This window comes from Hemibagrus wyckioides, linkage group LG16 (assembly GCF_019097595.1).
Source record: "Hemibagrus wyckioides isolate EC202008001 linkage group LG16, SWU_Hwy_1.0, whole genome shotgun sequence".
NCBI lineage: Eukaryota > Metazoa > Chordata > Actinopteri > Siluriformes > Bagridae > Hemibagrus > Hemibagrus wyckioides.
In genome coordinates, this window is record NC_080725.1 from 12,452,294 (window position 1) to 12,473,163 (window position 20,870).

Sequence of the window (20,870 nt, forward strand, 5' to 3'; positions counted from 1 at the left end):
ACAAAATTATTTGTGCCACAATTTTCAAATCCAGTGAATTAGGATCCTCGAGAACGTGTTCTGCTCAATCGGATATCTAAAATAAGCACCCTTAGACCCTTATGCTGTGTTCTCAAAGTGTTTTCCTGAACAGAGCAAAGGCAGCGTAACAGCACTTACTGGAAACACGAATCACAGCAGTATCGTGAACTACTGTGATCAATTTTTTATGCTATATATCAGCACATGCCTAACTGTAATGTACAGATACCGAGTTCCAAAATCAGGTAGAACCGAGTGTACAGGACAAACAACAACACCAAATAACATAGTCATCTTTTTTTTTTTTTTTTTTTTCTTCTTTTCTTGTCAGTTGTATAAAAGTGTCAGGTCACACAGAGTAAAATCTCTTTAACACTACCTACAGTGTGCTTTGGATTGAAACATTGTTCTCTCAAAAGTTCAAGCTTGAATCTCCAGAGTGGAGATAAAAAGCCTCCACCATCGTTATCTGTTTCTCCGACTGTGAGCAGTGCCCTGTAGTCACCGGTTTGTAAATATGCTGGTATGACACTTGGAAAATTATTCAGCTCGAGTATTTACACAGCAAGCGAAAAAACAGCTATCCGATAGATCCGATTCGTCACCGGGGTACTTTACTGTATTTGAGTGACACCTAGATAATAATCTGTTAAGACCTATATTTTCTTTTTGTTTATTCACACCCTGGAACAATTTCTTTTGACACACGGTCAGAAAAATATGTACTTTCCCCCCCCCCCAAATTCTGAGTAGGTTATATGCAATGACTGGAATAATATTTACAGTTACATTATTTTTTTCCTTAAATCTGAATTCACAATGTATTCATTTGAAAAAAATGCCATAGTATACATTTCTTTTTTTCTTTTTTTTTTCTCCCCTAAACGACAAAAACAACACTTATAAAAAAAAAGGACCATAAAAATATTGGAGTCCTCTTTGTATTGCCCAAAAATAGGTAATTATGATCGACAATGAGACATCACAAGAATTAAAAACAGCTACTAAGATTGATTAGGTCAGTTTATCTCTCGGTTTTCACTCGAAATGAAATGTTCTTTCAAAGCTGTAACGCTGGATCATTAACTGTTTTTGTGCAAATATGACACCATAAAATCTGAGCTTTACAACAATTGGTACCAAAGGTAATTCAGACATGACCAGTAAACACAAAAATTACACTTTCCAAAATGCCAAAAGAAAATTCACTTGAAACAGAAATAAGAAAAAATCAAAATGATCACAAACCAAACCTTTATCCCCAACTACATAACCGACTAAAAGCAGAAAATAAAGTGAAATAAAATATACAGAACAAATAAAAGTTATGTGGTTACACGAGGGTGGGGGGGTATGGTACAGCAGTTATTATTATTAATATTATTTTTATTATTATTATTATTATTTAAAAGAGCTTAACATATCCTTTGTTCTTTTCTTCTTCATGGTGCCACCCCCTGTCCCTTTCACAATGGGATGCTGCAGTGCTTGAAGTCTCACGTCATCACCTGTACACGACCAGTTAGAAACTTCGGCTCATCTTCCCAGGACCTCCAGATTTATGCTGAGGAATTGAAACAGGTACAGATGAAATTACATGCGTTTCTGTGTGACAAGCAGCTAATCACCAGAGCCTGAGCTACTACCATCCTCCATCGTTACAGAAACACCATCTCATGTAATGTATGTAAGGGCTCATTCTGTCATGCAAAAATAATCAAAGCTGATTTAAGTTTATTCAACAGTATCTGACAACTCAGAATCAAAAATTTAACAGTACTGTGGTATAAACTATACTATGTAGCTGAACCCTTCAACTTTCCATTCTAGCATAGTTACTGAGGTTTGGGTTTGTAAAGTGTATTGCTGTTCAAAATAATGGTGTAGCTGTTTTTCCTTATAAGATGGTGTAGCTTAGGCTGTTGGTAAGACATTGCAGTAAGAAACATTGCTATGAGTGAATCTAAGCATTCTTCAGACTGTTGCTTTCTCCAAGATCAATTTTTAATTACTTATGACAGATAGGGATACATGTCATTCCATTGATGCTCCAGTTCCCCTGGCTTTCTGTTGCTAGACAAACAACATTGTCTGCTTAATTTTTCGTCCCTAATTTTTATTTGTTTAAGTGAAGTGAACCCACAGATTCCGCATCTCTCTCTTATGCTGTTCCTGCAGAAAAGACAGGCATAGTGATGTGGAAGTTATTTGAGTGGACAGGGCTAGGCAAGGCTGCTGCATGCTGAGTCTGGGATCTGACTCAACGCTCCACAGATGTGAAGATTTCAGAGCCATGATAGCAACGCAGTAGGATACCCAGGGAGCTAATGGAAATAGATGTAAACCCACACAGCACTGAGATGATGAGGGAAGTGTCACTGTCTTTAAATTAATTTTTAATAGAGAATTCCACCTCTGTTTAAAACAATAGAGCATTTAAGTCTATTTGCACTGACAGGTCTTAATGGCTAAAGATCAATTAATAGACAGAACATTACCTCTGGACTTGTTGTAAGTAGGAGTGTGACAGCTGGGCAAACACTTTACATGCTGAAATCAACACTGTCTGCTCTCTCTCTCTAAGTGTTTTGGTATGTCTGGCAACAAAACTTTAGGAGCGGGTCCTTTAAGTCTTGAAAGGAGACTCCATGGAGCAGACCTTTTTGCCAGGACACATCCCACAGATGCTCAGTTAGAGAGAACTGGGGAATTTGGGGCTATTTCAACACCTTGAATTCTGTCATTTTCCTCAAAGCATTCCTGAACCATTTTTGCAATGTGGCCAGGTGCATTATCCTGCTGAAAGAGGCCACTGCCATTAAGGAATACTGTGTCAAAGAGAGTCAAAGTAACAGCATAATGAATGCTAGGACCCAAGGTTTCCCCAAGCAGAACACTGCCCTGAGCATCATGCTGCTTCTGTCGGCTTGCATTCTTCCCACAGTGCATCCAGGATATCTTCACCAGGTAAGCGACACACACACCAGGCTATCCACATGATGTAAAATAGAAAATGTGATTGACCAGACCAGGCAATTGTAGGCATTTTTGGCAGGGGACAGGGGTCAGCATGGCCATCTGCCTGCTCTGTGGCTTCAGGTTGTGAGAAATTTTTACAGGGGATAAAGAATCTCTGAAACAGCAAATCTTATAAGGTATTTCCAGTATGCAGTAAATAGTACCTTTAAAACGTGGTCAAAGGAAGGAGAATTGGCAACAGGTTCATGAAAACCCATGGCTCATTTCTGCACATGGCACACACAGGTCGGCCTGTGTGGTCTGATCCTACAGAAGAACTACTGTAGCACAGTTTGCTGGAAATTTTAATGCTGGTAATGCTAGAAAAGTTTAGGAACATGAAGTGCATCACAGCTTACTCAATAGCCACAGGGTGGTCAGACTGCCCATGCTGACTGCTCCTCCTTGTCCACCACCAAAAATGTCTATAATGGGCAATTGAGCAAATGGATCATGGAGCAACAGAAAAAGGTGGCCTGGTCTGATGAATCCCATTTTCTCTTTAACATCACATGATCCGTCTGGTGTGGGTCACTTGCCTATGCTTCAGCATACCAAGACATTGTGGAAGATTTCATGCTCCCAAATTTGTGGAACAGTTTGGGGATGGCCCCTTCCTGTGGTCATGTTGGAACAGGTAGGGGTCATCCCCAAACTTTTCCCACAAAGTTGGGAGCATGAAATTGTAGAAAATGTCTTGGTATGCTGAAGCATTAAGAGTTCCTTTCACTGAAACTAAGGGGCCAAGCCCAACCCCTGAAAAACAACCCCACACAATAATCCCCCCCTCCACCGTGTGCTTCACATTTGGCACAATGCAGTCAGGCAGGTACTGTTCTCCTGGCAACCACCAAACCCAGACTCATCCATCAGATTGCCAGACAGAGAAGCGTGATTAGTCACTCCAGAGAACACGTCTCCAGTGCTCTAGAGTCCAGTGGCGGCATGCTTTACACCACTGCATCCGACACTTTGCATTGCACCTAGTGATGTAAGGCTTGAATGCAGCTGCTCGGCCATAAAAACCCATTCCATGAAGCTCTCTTCGCACTGTTCTTGAGCTAATCTGAAGGCCACACGACGTTTGGAGGTCTGTAGATACTGACTCGGCAGAAAGTTGGTGACTTCTGCACACTGTGTGCCTCAGCATGTGCTGACCCCGCTCTCTGATTTTATGTTGCCTACCACTTCAAGGCTGAGTCGCTGTTGTTCACAATTGCTTCCACTTTGTTATAACACCACAAACAGTTGACCATGGAATATTTAGTAGTGAGGAAATTTCACAAATGGACTTCTTGCACAGGTAGCAACCTATCATGGTACCACGCTTGAATTCAATGAGCTCCTGAGAGCGACACATTCTTTCACAAAGGTTTGTAGAAGCAGTCTGCATGCCTAGGTGCTTGATTTTACACACCTGTGGCCATGGAAGTGATCAGAACACCTGAATTCAATGATTTGGAGGGGTGTCCCAAAACTTTTGGCAATATAGTGTTGCTTCAGGATACCATATATAGGAAGAACGCAAGCTGGCAGAAGCAGCATGATGCTCTTGGTAATGTTCTATTGAGAAACCTTGGGTCCTGGCATTCATGTGCATTGCTTTCATTACTTTTACATGTACCACCTACCTAAACAATAATGTAGAGACCAAGGACACTCCTTTATAGTAACTGTATTCCCTAATGGCAGTGGCCTATTTCAGCAGGATAATGCACCCTGCCAAACTGCAAAAATTGTTCAGGAATGGTTTGAGGAACAGGACAGCATTCAATATGTTGACTTGGCCTCCAAATGTTGCAGCTCTCAATCTGTTCGGGCATCTGTGGGATGAAAAAAGTCCAATCCATAGAGATACCACCTTGCAACTTACAGGACTTAAAGATCTACTGCTAGTATCTTAGTGCCAGATACCAGGGCACACCTTCAGGAGTTGACAGGTGAGTTGTTTTGGTGGCAGAAGGGAGACACAGACAATACTGTGTATGCATACTGTTCATAGGAACAGTTGCACATTTATGCAGCTATCCAGTCAGCCAATCATGTGTCAGCAGCACAATGCATAAAATCATGCAAATACAGGTCAAGAGCTTTAGTTAATATTCAAATTAAATATCAGTATGGGGGACAAAGGTGTTTTGAGCCAGATGGGCTGGTGTGAGTATTTCAGAACATGCTGATCTCCTGGGAATTTCACACACGACCATCTCTAGAGTTTGCAAAGAAGGGTGCAAAAACATCCTATGCATGGGCAGTTCGTAGTCTGAAACACCTTGTTGATAAGCGATTGGGGGAGAATAACCAAACTGGTCTGAGCTGAAAGGAAGTCTTACTGTAGCTCTTTACAACTGTGATATGCAGAAAAGCATCTCAGAATGTCAAATACATCAAATATTGGGCAACAACAGCAAAAGACCACTTTTGGTTTGATTCTTGTCAGCAAATAACAAGAATACGAGGCTATCATGGACACAGACTCACCGAACCTAGACAGTTTAAGACTGGTAAAAGACAAGGTGATACCCCCTAATATTCAGCTGTCCAGTTAGGGAGAGCATGCGCCCATGATGGCCTAAGATTCTAGTTCTTGGCTGACAGGAGTAGAACCCAATGTGCTCTTCTGCTCTTGTTGCCCATTCACTTCAAGGTTCTTTATTTTGTGCGTGTGGGGATGTTTACCATGGCTGTGTAGCATGAATATGGGTTACTATTTCCTTCTTGACAGCTCGAACCAATCTGGCCATTTTCCTCTGACCTCTCATCAAGGCGTTTCCACCCACAGAATTGTTGCTCAGTGTTTTGCACCCTTCTGTGTAAACGCTAGAGGATTTTTGTGAAAATCCCCGGAGATCAGCAGTTTCTGAAACCACCAACGTTGTAGCAACAGCTATGTCAGGATGTGAAATTCTCAGTGATCTTTTTTTTCATTCATTTCTTCTATATGATTGGCTGATGAGAAAACTGCATGAATATGAGGAATACCTGCACAAAGTGGATGCTGGGTGTCTGTGGAACTACAGAACATCTAAGAACTACAGACTTTCCTGGACTCTAATGTGTTCTTTTGAATGTAGCTGAAAAGTTATAAGGTTACCTCCAATATTTAACAAGAATGTTTCCCAGACTATCACACACATATAGTTATTATATATCTGATAAATATTAAAATTTCAGGCTAGAAATAATTATTTTTCTCTATTGACAGTAGCATGTTAAAAGGTATGAGTAACAATTAAATTACCACAGAAATGGTCTGCACCACATGAAATGAAATGGTTTGACCACATCTTCGTCTAGCTTTGTTACTTTTCACTTAAATTTATGACCAAACCATGTGTGGCTGCGGCGGATGCGGTTGCAGTTGAGCATTGGTTCGTGAATGGAAGGCAGAGCCGAGTGAATGGTAAGGGTCACGTGTCCGAATTGTATTAATGAGCATTCTCTGTTGCAGTGAGCTGCAGCAGGGATAAAAAAGGGAGAGTCATGCGTGTATTTAAAAAAAAAAAAAAAAGAAGTGCTGAAAAGTGAAAATAAAGACTAAAAGTGCACTTTTGAGTGGTTTCAAGTCTGCCTCGTTTACCGTCTCGAACCTGCAGATTAGTTCCACAATAATAAAGAATCTTGAGGATAAAGCAACAGCATAGGCTTGGGTAAACTCTCTACTAGCTTCTAGTAATGCATGAAACTACTGAAGGAATACATGCAAGTGGAAGACAATGGCCTGGCATGCATGTTCATAAATGAGAGTCTAACATTCAGGTTTAAATGTATGAAATGTGAAGAATTCCAGAAAGGCGAGAACAGGTGGAGGAGAAATTAGGACCGAAGTAAGTCCATAAAGGCTGACACAGTGATGGATACAAAGCACCATTGAGCAATATAAAGGAAACATAATACCTCCACTGAGATGGCGACCGACCACCTGTTAGGTTTCAATGGTATCCGTTTGTAAAAGCCGTCGCAATCAAGGGGCCCTAAAAGTATACAGTTAGTGTGAATGGCAATAAGCATTGCGAGAAAAGTAAGTACATTTTTAACCACAGGATTGTTGTCAGCATGAGTGAGTCACAAACACTGATCTGATTGCTCAGTGTAGGAGAGGAAGAAAAGGACAGGCATTTTTAAAAAGAAAAACAAATCACAAGCAAGCCTTACTGTGTTTGCACTGTATATGTTTTTCTGTGCCATCTTCATGAATGTGAAAACAATGCAAATTCAAAATCACTTTTTATAAAAAAAAAGTTGAAATATTATTTTACATTTCAACATTTACATTGACATTTTTGCAATTATATTTTACATCGAACATTAATTGATGTGAGTGTATTACATCATTTACATTAATGTCATTAAAAGTGTTACTTGGTACTTGTGGTGAATTAATGCAGAAGTTTTTAAATGTTAAATAATGAAGCAAATAATGTTAGTAAAAGGAACCCTAACTGATGTAGTCACTTACTAAATACAGTCGATGATTTAAAGTGTTAAAAGGTAAAGTAGTACTTTATACAAACATCGCAAATTACTGTTGAAGCTAGAAAGGGAGGAGCTAGCATTAGTTCACAGTCCGATGTTTCATGTGAAGGATTTCTTTCACTGAGAAGAGAATTGAAGCATCACAAACACAAAATTTCAAGCATAGCTAGATTAGTTTTCCAGCTTGCTCCACATTCTGAGACGCATGCTTATTTTCCTCCAGCAGATTTGATGTGTACTGGCTCTCAGTCATGCTAGCAGGATAACTTGAATACTTCAAACACCCTCCAAAATGACGAAACGTCCACCCTCATCTCTTCTCAGTCTAGAGACGATCAATTTCCCCCTCCATATGCAAATCCTCGAAGCTGTCTGATTTCCTGATTGCATTGGTGAAGCGAACCGCCCACACGGCAGATTTAGGGGGCAAAACGGCAAACTGTCAACATGTCTTTTCTTTTTAAAAAAAAAACAAAAAAAAAACCCCAGCTCTTATCGTGCCTGTCATCAGCCCATTGTGATCATGACGGAAGCGCTTCAGAAAGAAGTTTAATCCATATGAATAAATCAAAGTCTGCTCTGGCAGGCAGCTTCGGGTGCTCTAATCAGGCAGATTTGGAGGGAAGTGTTTGCTCCCAACTCCCACTAACATTTGTCTCCGTGGAGTACAACAGCTTCTAACATTAAATTCCTACTGGTTGTGTGTTCATTTGAGAATTACTCAGATCAGGGCCTGAAAGTTAAGTGTTTTTCCTGCTTTAACACTGTTGATTCATTTCATCCGCTAATGATAAAGCTCTTCACAAGATCATTCAGAGTTCAATGCTGAACTCTAGAGCGCCAAGGAGCCTCCAGGGCCAGTAATACGGAGTAATAAAGCAGCAAATGTTGAATCATTTGCCGGATTGCGGCCCCTACAGTTCTGCGGTGTGGCTAATTGTTGACACGTGTCGCAGAAATAAACAGAGAGGAGCATTTTGCCTTCCGCATCATTTCCCTTGCTAATGTGCTGCTCGGAGATATTAGCCGCTCTCGGCCCAGCCTTCAACTCTGATAACACCCTCAGAGGAACTAACTCAACCTGAAACCGCACGACTACACATTAACCTCTCATCTCTGAGCAAAACTGTGCACAGATGCATCCCCTTTAACGCTACGGCATATAAATAAAGCTATGGCTGCGTGGCATGCAATTCTATTTCAGGGCGCTGTGGGTGATACACAGAGTAAAAGCTGAAGACATTGGTCTCTTGAGGTTTTTTAACCATCGGCTAATATTCTTGATGTGTGACCTGCAAGCAAAGATAGCGACTGAACAGCTTTTAGCCTCGACGCAAAGTGATCCTCGGGATGAGGATAATTATTTGATAACTGTATTATAATTAGCATTGTTCCGCAAATATAATAGCGGGTGACAAAAAAGGATATTCAGTTCACAAAGGCGGGGAAAGGGAGGCCCAGGCTGACTGGCGTTATACACCTTGTCATAAAGCGCATATCTGCTGTTGAGCTGGTTAAGACACTTAGTTGTGCGAGACTGAGCGTGTGAATAATTGAATTTCAATTTGGCACTTCATTACAAATGCATCCTTTCGTTTTTCCAAATTGAGAGCTGCAGTGATTCAGAAATAGGCGCTGACATCTGTGACATTCAGAGGAGGAATCTGCGCTCTGCCAGCAAAAAGCCAATTAAAGCAACTTTTGTGCAGTGCTGTGCTTTTGTTTAGATATGGTGTCAAAAGCAGCTGCTTGTTACAGAGACATTGGAATTCGATTTACTCATTTCCAATCATGCAGGCTGTTTTTTTCTGGGGTTTTTTCTCAGTATGTTTGTGATGCTGTTTTGCCTTTTCCCTAAATTTCAGTCACTATTCTGATAGATTCCAATAGTTTGTGATTCATATCTACATGAATGTTTTTAGAATGCATACAGTTTTGATTAATTCAGCATACATCCTCCTCTACACAATGCTGCATTAGCAATAGAAAGGCTTACTTTTAGATGACTAGTTCTGGACAAAAAAATGTAATTCATTCAATGTTCTCCTTACCACAAATGACTCAATCAGCCAATGAACCTGCAGCACAAACCTAATTTTCTCACCCGGTTGCCTCAAAGAACTTTGAATAAGCTTGATTTAGTTACTTCAGATTTTAATTCTGGATGACTTGAACTTTTATTAAGTAGCTCCAAAAAAATCAGCAACCAAAGTCTTGGCTGATTGAATTAATTTGGGATTAAATTTCTTTTTTGGCCAAAATGTTCCTCTAATTGAAGCCTTCAGCATTAAGATGCAGTTAAACTTCGAGTGAAAAACAAGGCCAGAGAAAAAATAAATCAAATGTAAAAGACATTTCTCACAGGTACAGCATGTACTTTCAGAACAGATAGCTTGTAGGTGGGGTGAGATGTGATGTGTATAATACTCACAGCAATGCCGTGGCTGAAGCCAGAGCCGGGCTGAGGACTAGCAGCACTGATGTAGTTCCCCACGGCTGATTCCTGACTAGTCGGCCCATACAGATCAGCTACAGGCCCAGGACTGTTGGCACCCGGGAAGGCTCCGGGCCGAGCGGGGTTAGCACCTGAAGGAAAAAAACACACGCAAATACACAGCGCTGAAGTGGAAGTCCTCAGGGCCGTATTGAGTGATGTGTACAAGACCGAGAAACAAATTGAGATCGACTGGAGATTGGCATAACTGCAATATATGTGGAGAGAATATGATATTGGACATGTACATCTATATTAATTTTCAGAATATTGACAGACTGGGAACAGTAAAACTAAATAACACCAGCAAAGAGAGTGGCACTGAAATGACATTTAGTTATTATTACCATAATTTGTAGCTCATGAAAACAGTGTTATTAATCCTTTATTAAAATAATATCCATATTTCTTTCAAGTAGTAAAGGGGCGCCAGAGGTGATTAAGCCGAAATCATATTCTCCTGTATGCACATGATATATGGGAAAATCTCACAGCTTTGGGCTCAGTCATGCACAAGAGCGTTCAACATGCAGTCACACGAAGAATCCAGCATGCAGTCAAGCAGTCTTCTGCTACGAGCACGGATCACATAGTCGCTTCAGTTCAAATTACAGGACTTTCAAAGACTACGCAAAACGATGTTTACAGGACAGTTGCCTCATTTAACATGCTGACAGTGTTACACTTACAACTTTTCTGATCTAAAAGAAAGAAGTCAGATGTTTGGTGTGAGCATAAGGTCACTTGAGTGTGCGAGTACTGATTAGTGGGTGAGGTAATACATTACTAAACAAGTCTAGGTTAAATTTAAGTATTTCTCATGTTTTAAACAATGATGCTGTTTTCCTCTGCGTACATTTAAAATAAAAAACGTGCTCTTAGCCCATATGAAAAGTAGAATATGAACAGGGCTTTTAATGCTGTTTAAACTGTTTTCACGTTTGTTTTACACAATTCACCGACTGTTAGCAACAGAGCTAAATGTAGAAAGAGACATTAGTTTGCCAGTCAGTTCAACTTGCCAATATCATTTGGCTCGTTATTGCAACCATGCAATCTGGTCAATAAAATTAAAGGCAGGCATATACAAGAGGCTAGGAAGGATCATCATATGCACAATCCCTTTAAATCGCCTCCACTGCCACAGTCAGAACAGAGCCTTGCCAGCTCTGGGATGACATACCAGTGCTCTGACTAATATGCAGCACCTACGTCACGGATGACTTTGGAGAAAGCAGACAATTCTGTCCTTCAGGTCCAAAGACGAATCCTTTTTGCCACGTCAGTTCACCGATCTTCAAGCATGGGATAAGCATAGTAGGAAAGCGCAGATATACACACTCAGTCGCACTCGTACTGTCCACGTAACGAATGACTCAATTCAGACTACTATACCTGACCTACACTGAGATAGCTAATGAGGAGAGAGAGAACATGAGAAAGACTAATGCATAACTCCAGGCCTTTCTCAGGAGTAACCACACTGGACTTATCTAAACAGCACACGTTCTAATAGGCCTGTTATTAAGCAATTGCAGCCGTTTTCACTTTCAACAGTAATCCTCATTTCTTGTAATTGGTGGATTCTGTTGAGGCACTGTGCGCTCTCTCTCTCTCTCTCTCTCTCTCTCTCTCTCTCTTTCTCTCAGTGTGTGTGTGTGTGTGTGTGTGCAAGCACAAGGATTTATGTTTCAACTTAAACCCCCAGGCTACACTGCTCCTGCTATTAACTTTAATAGGCAAACATGAGTTACACTTATTGGCTTTGACTGGTAGCTCAGCGGCACCATCCTAATTAAACCGGGGGCTCGTGCTTATGTGGCAGTTTTTAAGGTACAGGTGACTCATGTGTCCTGCGCTGGTTCTTAGAGTTAGGGCTTTTATATATGTAACCTCTGTCTCTTCCCGCAGGATGACAAAGTGCTACTACTAGTCGACAGGGGAAGAGGGCAATCACCAAACCAAACACAAAGAGCAACTCCAACCCCCAGCTATTTTTTCTATTCCATCTATTCAATTAAATAGGGAGCGGTCTATTCTACGCACCACTTAAATAAATAAGCATGTGCAGTAATTGATATGGTTCTTTCTGAAGAGGTGTTTATGGAGCATTTTTGGAAGGAGTCTCCAGTGTCAGCAATTTGTAAGTGTCAGAGGCAGAGCTTTGAATTTTCCAACATGACACAGATGACAGGCTACAGTTTCAGGAAATTATCAAGAGAGGAAAAAAAAAGAAAGAAAGACTGCATATAACAGGTGATAACAGGAACTAACTTGTTTTGTGTTAAATTAACTTGTATTGTTAAAAAAATGCTTTGGTAACATGGTGGTACCAGTAAATCCCCCAGCTCACAGGACCCCAGTGTATTTTCCTAGAACAGCATGTGTTTTATTTCTTAATCTAAAACTGACACCCACGCACACACACACACACACACTTCTTCCTTACTGTTATGGGATAAAGTGCTTTGCCATGACCCCTAAAAGCCCCATGATGCATTGATTATGTTTATGTTGCCACAGTAACCAAGATACAGGAGACAGTTTGACAGCACCTCATATCAAGTATCACCATAATCCAATAGAAGTTTATCTCTCAAATGTTCTTGACCTATATTAAAAGCAATATTACTGTCATATATTGCAAAAACTGAGACAGAAAGGCACAACACTACCTCGGAAGCCACTGTGAAAAAAAACAAAAAAAAAAACAAAGCCGAAGTGTCGTTTCCATCTCGCTGATGAAAAGGCAATGAAATGTGTCAAGGAAAAAAAACCCAGCAAACAAACAGGGGAGCAAATGCAAAGCAATTCTACTGCTTCTAAACACTGTGAAAGAAACAAAGTGCATCACAGCCGTTCTGTTAAAAGTGCTCCAGGCAGGTCCAGGTGAGGTCTGACTAGAGTAGGTACAGAAGTTTCAGTATCGTATGGCACTGATGTGGCTTACAGTCCAGGGTCTTGGAGCGCCCCTACCCCACCCTTCTTGGGGTGCTACTGAAGCTGAACATGGTGAAATGTGCACAGGCTGGGCCCAGGTCCAAACCCGGAGATCTGTGTAATCTTCAGTGTAAAGCACAGCGACTAAGATGCCTTTCCTTGTCTGCTGCCAAAGCAAATGAGGCAAGACAGACGAGGAAAGGTGGAGAACCTGGCAGGCCTCGCACACCCTGGCTGGAGATGCCGCCAAGGCAGTCGTTATGACCACTGCAGACAGTCAACGGCACGCAACACTACACCAGAGCGTAACGTATCAAAGCTCGCAGTGCTCAAGATGGCGCAGGTGAGGAGGCCCACGGAGGGGCTTCTGAAAATGGCCAACCAATGAGCCTTGACTTGCTGTGAGACTGGAGGGTCACGCTCAAAGTTAATGACTTGGCAACTAGAATTTGAATTGATGTCGCCATGTTAAGGTATCAGGTGAGATCTCAGCGCTATAGCTACAGTTCAAAAGAGAAATACTTCAGTGCTTTTTTCCTTCACTTTTGGGAGGAAGAGGAAGAGAGGTTTGCCAGTGTGTACATTACACTCGTGATTTTGTAGCAGAGGGCTCTAAAATTATTAACTGCACCTTTAGAAGAAACTAACACATTCAAAACTAATCTATTTTAAAGTAGGACTTGTTACTGTTCACTGAATATTAAGGACTAACATTTTAGAAGTGAAATAACACTTTAATGCCACACAAGCTTACAAGCATCTCATCAAGCAAGACATAGCACTGCGAGGCTGTTCCCGGATGCCTGCGTTTATAAGTCGGATCAGACACGTGTCAGGTGAAGGTGACTTGCTGCTTTAATGCGCTACATGAAGTGACGGGAAGGGAATTAGCTTGGTTTCTTACTGTGACTTTAATACTTTATATGAAATAACAACTGGTAGAAATTTTGATTCGAAAATAATTTATATTATTATGCTGCTATTCGACACATCCTTATATACAAAATATCACTGAGTCTGGACTCCTCCAGGTTTTTGGAAACAGCATACCATGCTCCTTCAGAAGATGCTGAAGTATGTGTGCTAATGATAAATATAGGGCTAAAGAAAGTGACGGAGTCATCCATTTTGGCATGCTTACGATCTGTGCATGCATGCTGATGTACCTTCGTGCAAAAAAAAACAACAAAGAATGGATCTACAGCACACAAAATTAAAGACTCCTCAAAGGGGGAAATAAACATACCTAAATGAATACATGACGTAAAAATCAGCATGCAGTGCATCTCAGAGGGAAAACGTTCAAATGCAGGTGTTCATGTCTTAAAACTTTTTAAACTTCTTGTGTGAACACCAATAATAAACAAAGTATCTTGCAAGTACATGTGACTAAACAAAATATATATAAATATATATATAAATATAAAAAAAAATAACATAGCAAAACCAAATAAGAGGGAAAAAAGAAATACCAAAAGTAAAGGAAGCAAAGGGCTAGGACAGAAATGCACCATACAAACCTGGGCTCTTAAACTGATCCGGGCTGTGAAGGTGCTGCAGGGGAGAGTTGCAGGCAGATGTGGCGTGCTCGCTTTGCAGCATCTGAGCCGCCTGAGGCCCCAGGGAGCCATAGTCGGCAAAGGAGCAGGGCGCCCCCCGCTGGTCACTGGGCGCGGAATAAAACCCATAATCGGGAAAGCCTGGGAGATACAGTACAGGATGGGGGAAGGGGAGAAGGAAGGGAGTTAAGGGGTGAGGGGTGGGACGCCATCATTTGGGGAAAAATTCTTTCATTGTACACAGTTATGTAGGTGTGTGTGTTTGCATGGCGTTCTTGAGAGTGGCTAGAGATACATGGCTCTAGATGCTACCAGCTTTCAGTTTTCCTAAATACACTGCATGACTAAAACAGAGTGAGAGAAGTGCCCATTGGCTAACTGCTACAACTGATTAGAAAAATAACGACAGCCAGACAAGGAGGTAATCGCCAGGCCGCTAAGATAGTCCGCGCGAATGACCTTCAGATTAACCTAGATGATCAGTGTAGAGGAACAAATCGTTGCTGAAAATTGGTCTTCATTCACACACTTGGATTCTTCAATAGTCCCTTTATAGAATCTGTTGTTCCCTTCTTGAGAAAGAAACTTGTATTCACACATTTTCAAGAATCGATTTCTGACCCTATTAAAATTCTGTGATTCGACTAAACACATGGCACTACGCATCAGGTTCTCTGTTTGACAAAGGAGGCCACATTCATGTTTACTGGGCATAAATATTAGGGAGGGTCAACAGCACATAGCACTGTGCTCATCACATCACAAAACTGCCTTCCTTTCACTCAGAAGGTAGATTATCAACGCATCAGAGAGCATCACTAACTAGACTACATAAGCTGACTTTCAGAGTAACTGGAGATGGAGATTTAGCTTTGAAAGCCACTGACACACCTTTCCATCTCAGGTAATTCAGTCAAGGCAAGCAGCACAGGCATTTTTACTCTGTGCGTTTGTTTTTTATTATAACTAAGGGCTCAGAGCATTGCCTCTGAGCCCTTATCTAGCTGGAAGAACGATGTTCATAGATGCTACCACAACTTCCTAATGGTTAATGTGCCTGCTTCATATTACAGCATGCAGCCCGAGATCTGCACTGTGCCTGTCTTTTTTTCCCGAAATACGTATGCTATTTAAAGGAATCAGACAAACCTGCAACTATAATGATGTCCCTTAAGGGCAGGGAGCAGGGAGACGACAGTTCTCCTATTTTTTGTTCGGATATCAAGCATCCCCATATTCTACAGGTTTTGGATCCAAATCATTACGCAATCAAATATTGGAGTTGTTTTTTTAATGAAAGCACTTAGAATCATGAAAAACTGTTGTACTTCTGGTGTTGAGTTTTTGTTCACACAGAGCACAAAGGATTTGTAAATAGACAAGTGGCTCTCAAAGTGGGAAGTGGGGCTAAAAGTTACAGTTTACAGTGTAGGTGCTTAAACAAAGCTTTGTTGGCATTAGTAAAGTAGCTGCCATTCAGTTAAACTGCAGTTCCCAGTAGAATGGGTATTTTAGATTAGACACCAGCTGCGTAACCATCACTGGGATTTTGATGGTAGAAAGAGCTTTACCATGAATCTTTCATGAATGTTGACTTACATAATCACTCAGTTTTCTATAAATACATTACATAATCAATCCAAACTATTCCGACCAGACAGCGAATACTGCAGAAAGTGCTTTTGTGGTAAAGGTGTGCTTCTTTTTCTGCAGTCCTCCTAAGTCTCTCCCACAAGTACCACTGTCCCTAAACTGAATGCAGACAGGGGGCAGAAAGACTGCTCTCTCTCTCTCTCTCTCTCCTAATGACTCATCTCTGATAGGACTGCAGCAGCCTTGGAGTCTGCACTGCCCACTGCGGCTCCTGCTGCTGACTCACCACATCCGCATCTGCTCTCACACACACAAAAAATGCTAGAAGCCTTCTGTCCAATTGTCTGTCTCTATGTCCCTTTCATGTGCCTTCATCAGGCACCTGGCATGTGTGTGCGCACGCACACACATCTGCTCAGTGCCACACAGCTGCATGTCCTTAATACCCCACCACAGCTTTGTCCCCTTCTAGTGCAGCCTGCATCTACACACAAAAGAGAGCTGTATTTCCCAGCATACTCCGTGTTCACCATTGCTCTGCATTTCACTGTACAACTCCAGTAAAGAAAAGATTTGGAAAATTTGAGTGTGGGTGGAGTGATGCTATACCAGGGGGTTGGGATGACCTCAGGGAAGACAGTAAAAGTGAGGAGTGAAAAACAGACTGGTTTAAAACTCATGAGATGCCCCTCTCTCCACTTGTGCTACTACCTCACTGTAACCACATGACTTTCATGGTTTCATTTTAATTATTCTTAGCTCAAATACAATACAAGAAAGAAAAGGAAAAAAGGGAGCGTGAAAGAGACGACTTTTATTTAATCCATTTTTAACGTGCATGCAAATAGCTTGTCGTCCTTGAGTTTCAAAGTGGGTTCCGGGCTCCTCACTAATTAGACAAGCTTCCTCAGCTTCCTCTCCTCACTCTAATTAGAATCTTTAATAACAAACAAGCTCCGACCTTTACAAAAGGCTTCGCCACAATCTCCTCCATTAGCTAAACGGATGAGGAGAGGAGAGGTGAGAGAGGAACCGTCACCCCCGCTACAGCCAAAACACCAGCCAAGGGGCTTAGGCCTTGCCAGGTGCACACAATGTCAGCTTCCTGCTGAGGTCTGTTCGAGGCGGCGGCAGAGTCAGAATGTTTTTTGGGGGAACAGGGAAGCGACAGGACACAAGGACGACATCAGCAAGCACAACAAATACACATGGTGGCTTTGTTTGCTCTGACACAGACAATTAACCCTCAGCTGGCAACATATTGCAACCGGGAAGGTCTTATCTAATAAAGACAGACAAAACGACTTTTATTGTTCAGGTAGATTGCCTCTAATGATAGTGCCATCAGTGTAAAAAGATATGAATAAAAATGGGCCTGCACGAGGAAAAAAAAAAAAAAAGAAAGAAAGAAAGTGGCTCCTCAGTAGATGGCAGGAGCGTGAAAAAGACACCATCTGGGAGTGCTGCAATCACTCGGTTATCTTCCTGCGCTAATTTTCTTTTCAGCGCATACAAATGATTTACTTCGGGCAAAGGTGAGAAACAAAGTGCGATTGAGCCGAAGAGCCTTTTTTCTCCTCTTAACATCAAAGTTAGAGAAATAATGGTCTCTCTCTGATCTTTCCCTGGTACAGCATATGTTTCTCTCTGTGGTGTGTACAACGAAACTGATTGTGTTGTCGGCTTCCTCTGGGAGAGGCGGTGGCGGTGGAGTGGGTATGGATTAAAGAAAGGCGTTTATTCGTACAGCGCGAGAGCAAATTTGCTGCATGCTAATGAACAAACATCAAATGGTGTGTTAGAGCTGCGCAGACATCTGCTGCCACACTGTAGCCTAACTACAACAACCAGTAACATCACACAAGCTCTGTGTTTGGAGTAATGAAGTTGGCTGTTTGCGATGTGTTAAAGCGTTTGATGCGAGTAAAGGTATAGCCTTAAAACAAACATGATGTGATCAGAAATGAATGAATGCAACATTATTTTCCTAACAACTTTCAAGAAACTGAGATGGAACATGACTGACAAAACAGCACTGCTTGAAGCCTTGATCAATTAAAGCATATAGAAGATCTTGACCTGGCTGTTGAAGTTGCCACCACTGTATTTCTATGTTTGTGAGACAGTATAATCTGCATAATTTGGTACAGGTGTGTAAAGGTATGTCTTTCTCGAGTTGATCACCCTGTGTCATTTCCTTTCCGCTTCAGCTTCCTTCTGCTTTGCCTTTGGAGCTGTTCACTTTGCTATCTGTAAAGCCCATATATAGTGTACATGCATTTATAAATAGCTAGATAGCAAAGTAAACCATTTCTGTGCATTTTTAGGAGGCTAACAAAGAAAATGAATTGTGGTCTTGACCAGATTACTGATTCATCATGGGCACATGTGGTCCTTGCACAATATATTCTGAAAGTACAGCTATTCAATGGCTTAAGAACACCATGCTGCTACAAGAATAGCTCCTATACAAAACCATTGTACATCACACCCATGTATGTGTATATAACACTGAGCGAGAGATCCTGGTGTACAGGTAGGTGTTGGTGATTTTAACCCGAAACTGTGGTTCAGGATGAATGCACACTGATCTTATCGTTAGCCACCCCCACCTCTCATCATGCATTTATTAACATTCTAGCTATCAGCCTGAAACAAAAGACCGCTTCTTCACCATTTCTTTTTTTAATCCCATGGTCTAATTGGATGTAATTACTCATCTACAAAACAAATGAGTAGGTCGGCGTTGCTGTGGCGACCGGAACGGTAGGTCCAACAGTGCGAATCGTTTCACTGAGGTTCATTTCTGTGGATAATTATCACTGCTTTCCTTTCTCTGCCTTTTGCCCAGTCCCTGAAGGGTTACCATCGCCAAGCTCCAGCCATCGGCTACCGCTAATTCAACTGTCTTCAGCTATTCCGTCTGTCCGGCCCTCCCTCCCCGTCTTTCCGCATGCTGCCATCAAGTGTGTGGCTCACTTCAAGTGAATAAATACTGCGCTCTCATTTCCACTTTGCCAGATGACTGCCTCAGAGAAGGAATTCCAAACCACTGGCCTGAACGTCTGATTTTTTTTCTCTCATGAATGAGAAGTATGAGTTTTTCCACTCATAAAAGGAAGACTAGCAGGAGGACTTGCATATCGATCCAGTGCATATTCTCCCACCATTTTACCACTTTAAGGTCAATTTTGAGAAGTAGAATGTGATTATCCTAATACTAGTGCTTCAGTGATTATATACACACATGCTGTTTCCACTTCAAATCCCTGGTGGCCATCAATTGCACTTCCAGGCCAAATGTCAATAAACCTGTCAGATGCCTTCCCAAATGAGCTTTGAAATTCAGAGCAGCTGCAATTAGCAACTTCATTTCCACTTATGAAGAGGCCCGGGGTTAGCTTCACTTTTTCTTTTAAAAACAGGCTGTTTCTAAATGAACCGGTGAGTAATTAAGACCCCTCGGTGAGTCATTCTGACGGTGCTGACATTTCCCAAATAGTTAATATTAAATGTCTTGTCATTTTGCTCTGACAGAGGCTAATGGGTGTTAACAGATGATTTACTCCTGCCTCAACAATACCAGATCTCAAGCTGCTAGAATGTCTCGGAATGCTTAGAATGCCATGAATTCCTCAATTCAGAAGTATATTGAAGTATAAAGAATGAAATCTGGACTTGCATCCCTGGGTTACCTAGGAACCTCCTTTCCTAAGTAACATGGGTACAATTACAATCAGGCACGATACTTGGCCCATACCTACGAGACATGCATTGGGTCAGACAAACCGAGCCTAGGAGAGTATGCCACTCAAGCTTATGCCTTACCAAGCTCCAGTACTTCCAGCAACCAGAGACCAAACCTGCACTTTAAAGACCAAAAAAAAAAAAAAAACCCCATCAGAAAATTGTGACTGTACAGTAATGCATGTCAGAGCAAGCTTCCATATTCCACTTTCACGTTGTTTTAAAGGTCACGGTAAGGAGGGAAAATGAGAAGAAAAAACAACTTTCAAGATGTTATCTCTCTTTGTGAGAGAGGAGATGAAAGCGATCTACAGTTGAGCACCTCTGGAGTATGCTTCCCCCTTTGAAGTTCAGGATGGTTCCTCCCAGAGGCCCTGTCTGAGCATCTGCCCATCACAGCTGTGTGGAGGAGACCATCCTGAAACAGAGGGGGAGCAGCTCCTCTCTAACCTTTATGTGTAACATTTATCTTCCTGCGATGAGAGCCTGTGGGACCAGTGTCACATGGAGCATCCTTGAGAGAGCAGAGCTGCTGTTGGTCCTTTTGGCACTAGTCGGAGTCGCATCTGTGTGTGTGTGTGTGTGTGTGTGTATATGTGTGAGAGAGGCTGTAGACGGGCACACGTGAGAGCTGGGGAGCCAGTTTAATCTCACCATGGCAGTGCAGGCCAACGTGGCCCTCTGCTGAGCCTCTCGGCAGCGATCACAGTGCTTGTTGGGATGAAATGCATAATGATCTCCAGATAATGGGAAGTACTCAGCCAAACGAGAGCAGCTCCGTGTCTAGCCAGCCGCAGACCTCATCAGGCAAGAATGGGGCTTCATACAATAACTTCCTCCTTGTCTCATCAGGATAATGTGTCCAGAGGATAGAGCCACAGGAAGCTGATGACGATGGACCACAGGCCAATTTATGAATACAGAATGAAAACAAAGAGAAATACTGACCTTTCCCTGTTACAGCCTGACCAAAAGGAACAGGCTGATTCTCTTAAGATACCAGAATGTGGTGGTGGTATGGA

General features: G+C 41.8%; 1 protein-coding gene across 5 annotated transcripts in view; it reads right to left on the reverse strand.

The window, feature by feature from the left end:
- Positions 1 to 845: 845 nt before the first annotated feature.
- Positions 846 to 20,870, reverse strand: part of msi2a (musashi RNA-binding protein 2a) — a 219,237-nt gene continuing 199,212 nt past the window's right edge. For 2 of the 5 annotated variants that reach the window (XM_058412540.1, XM_058412542.1), the window contains exons 13-16: positions 14,470 to 14,649; positions 9,947 to 10,101; positions 6,937 to 7,013; positions 846 to 1,585 (exon numbers count right to left, since the gene is read on the reverse strand). In XM_058412540.1, the coding sequence (XP_058268523.1) occupies positions 6,972 to 7,013; positions 9,947 to 10,101; positions 14,470 to 14,649 (377 nt within the window). In that variant the 3' untranslated portion in view covers positions 846 to 1,585; positions 6,937 to 6,971. The remainder of the gene's footprint in view (positions 1,586 to 6,936; positions 7,014 to 9,946; positions 10,102 to 14,469; positions 14,650 to 20,870) is intronic. The other 3 variants (XM_058412543.1, XM_058412544.1, XM_058412541.1) reach the window with 2 other exon arrangements.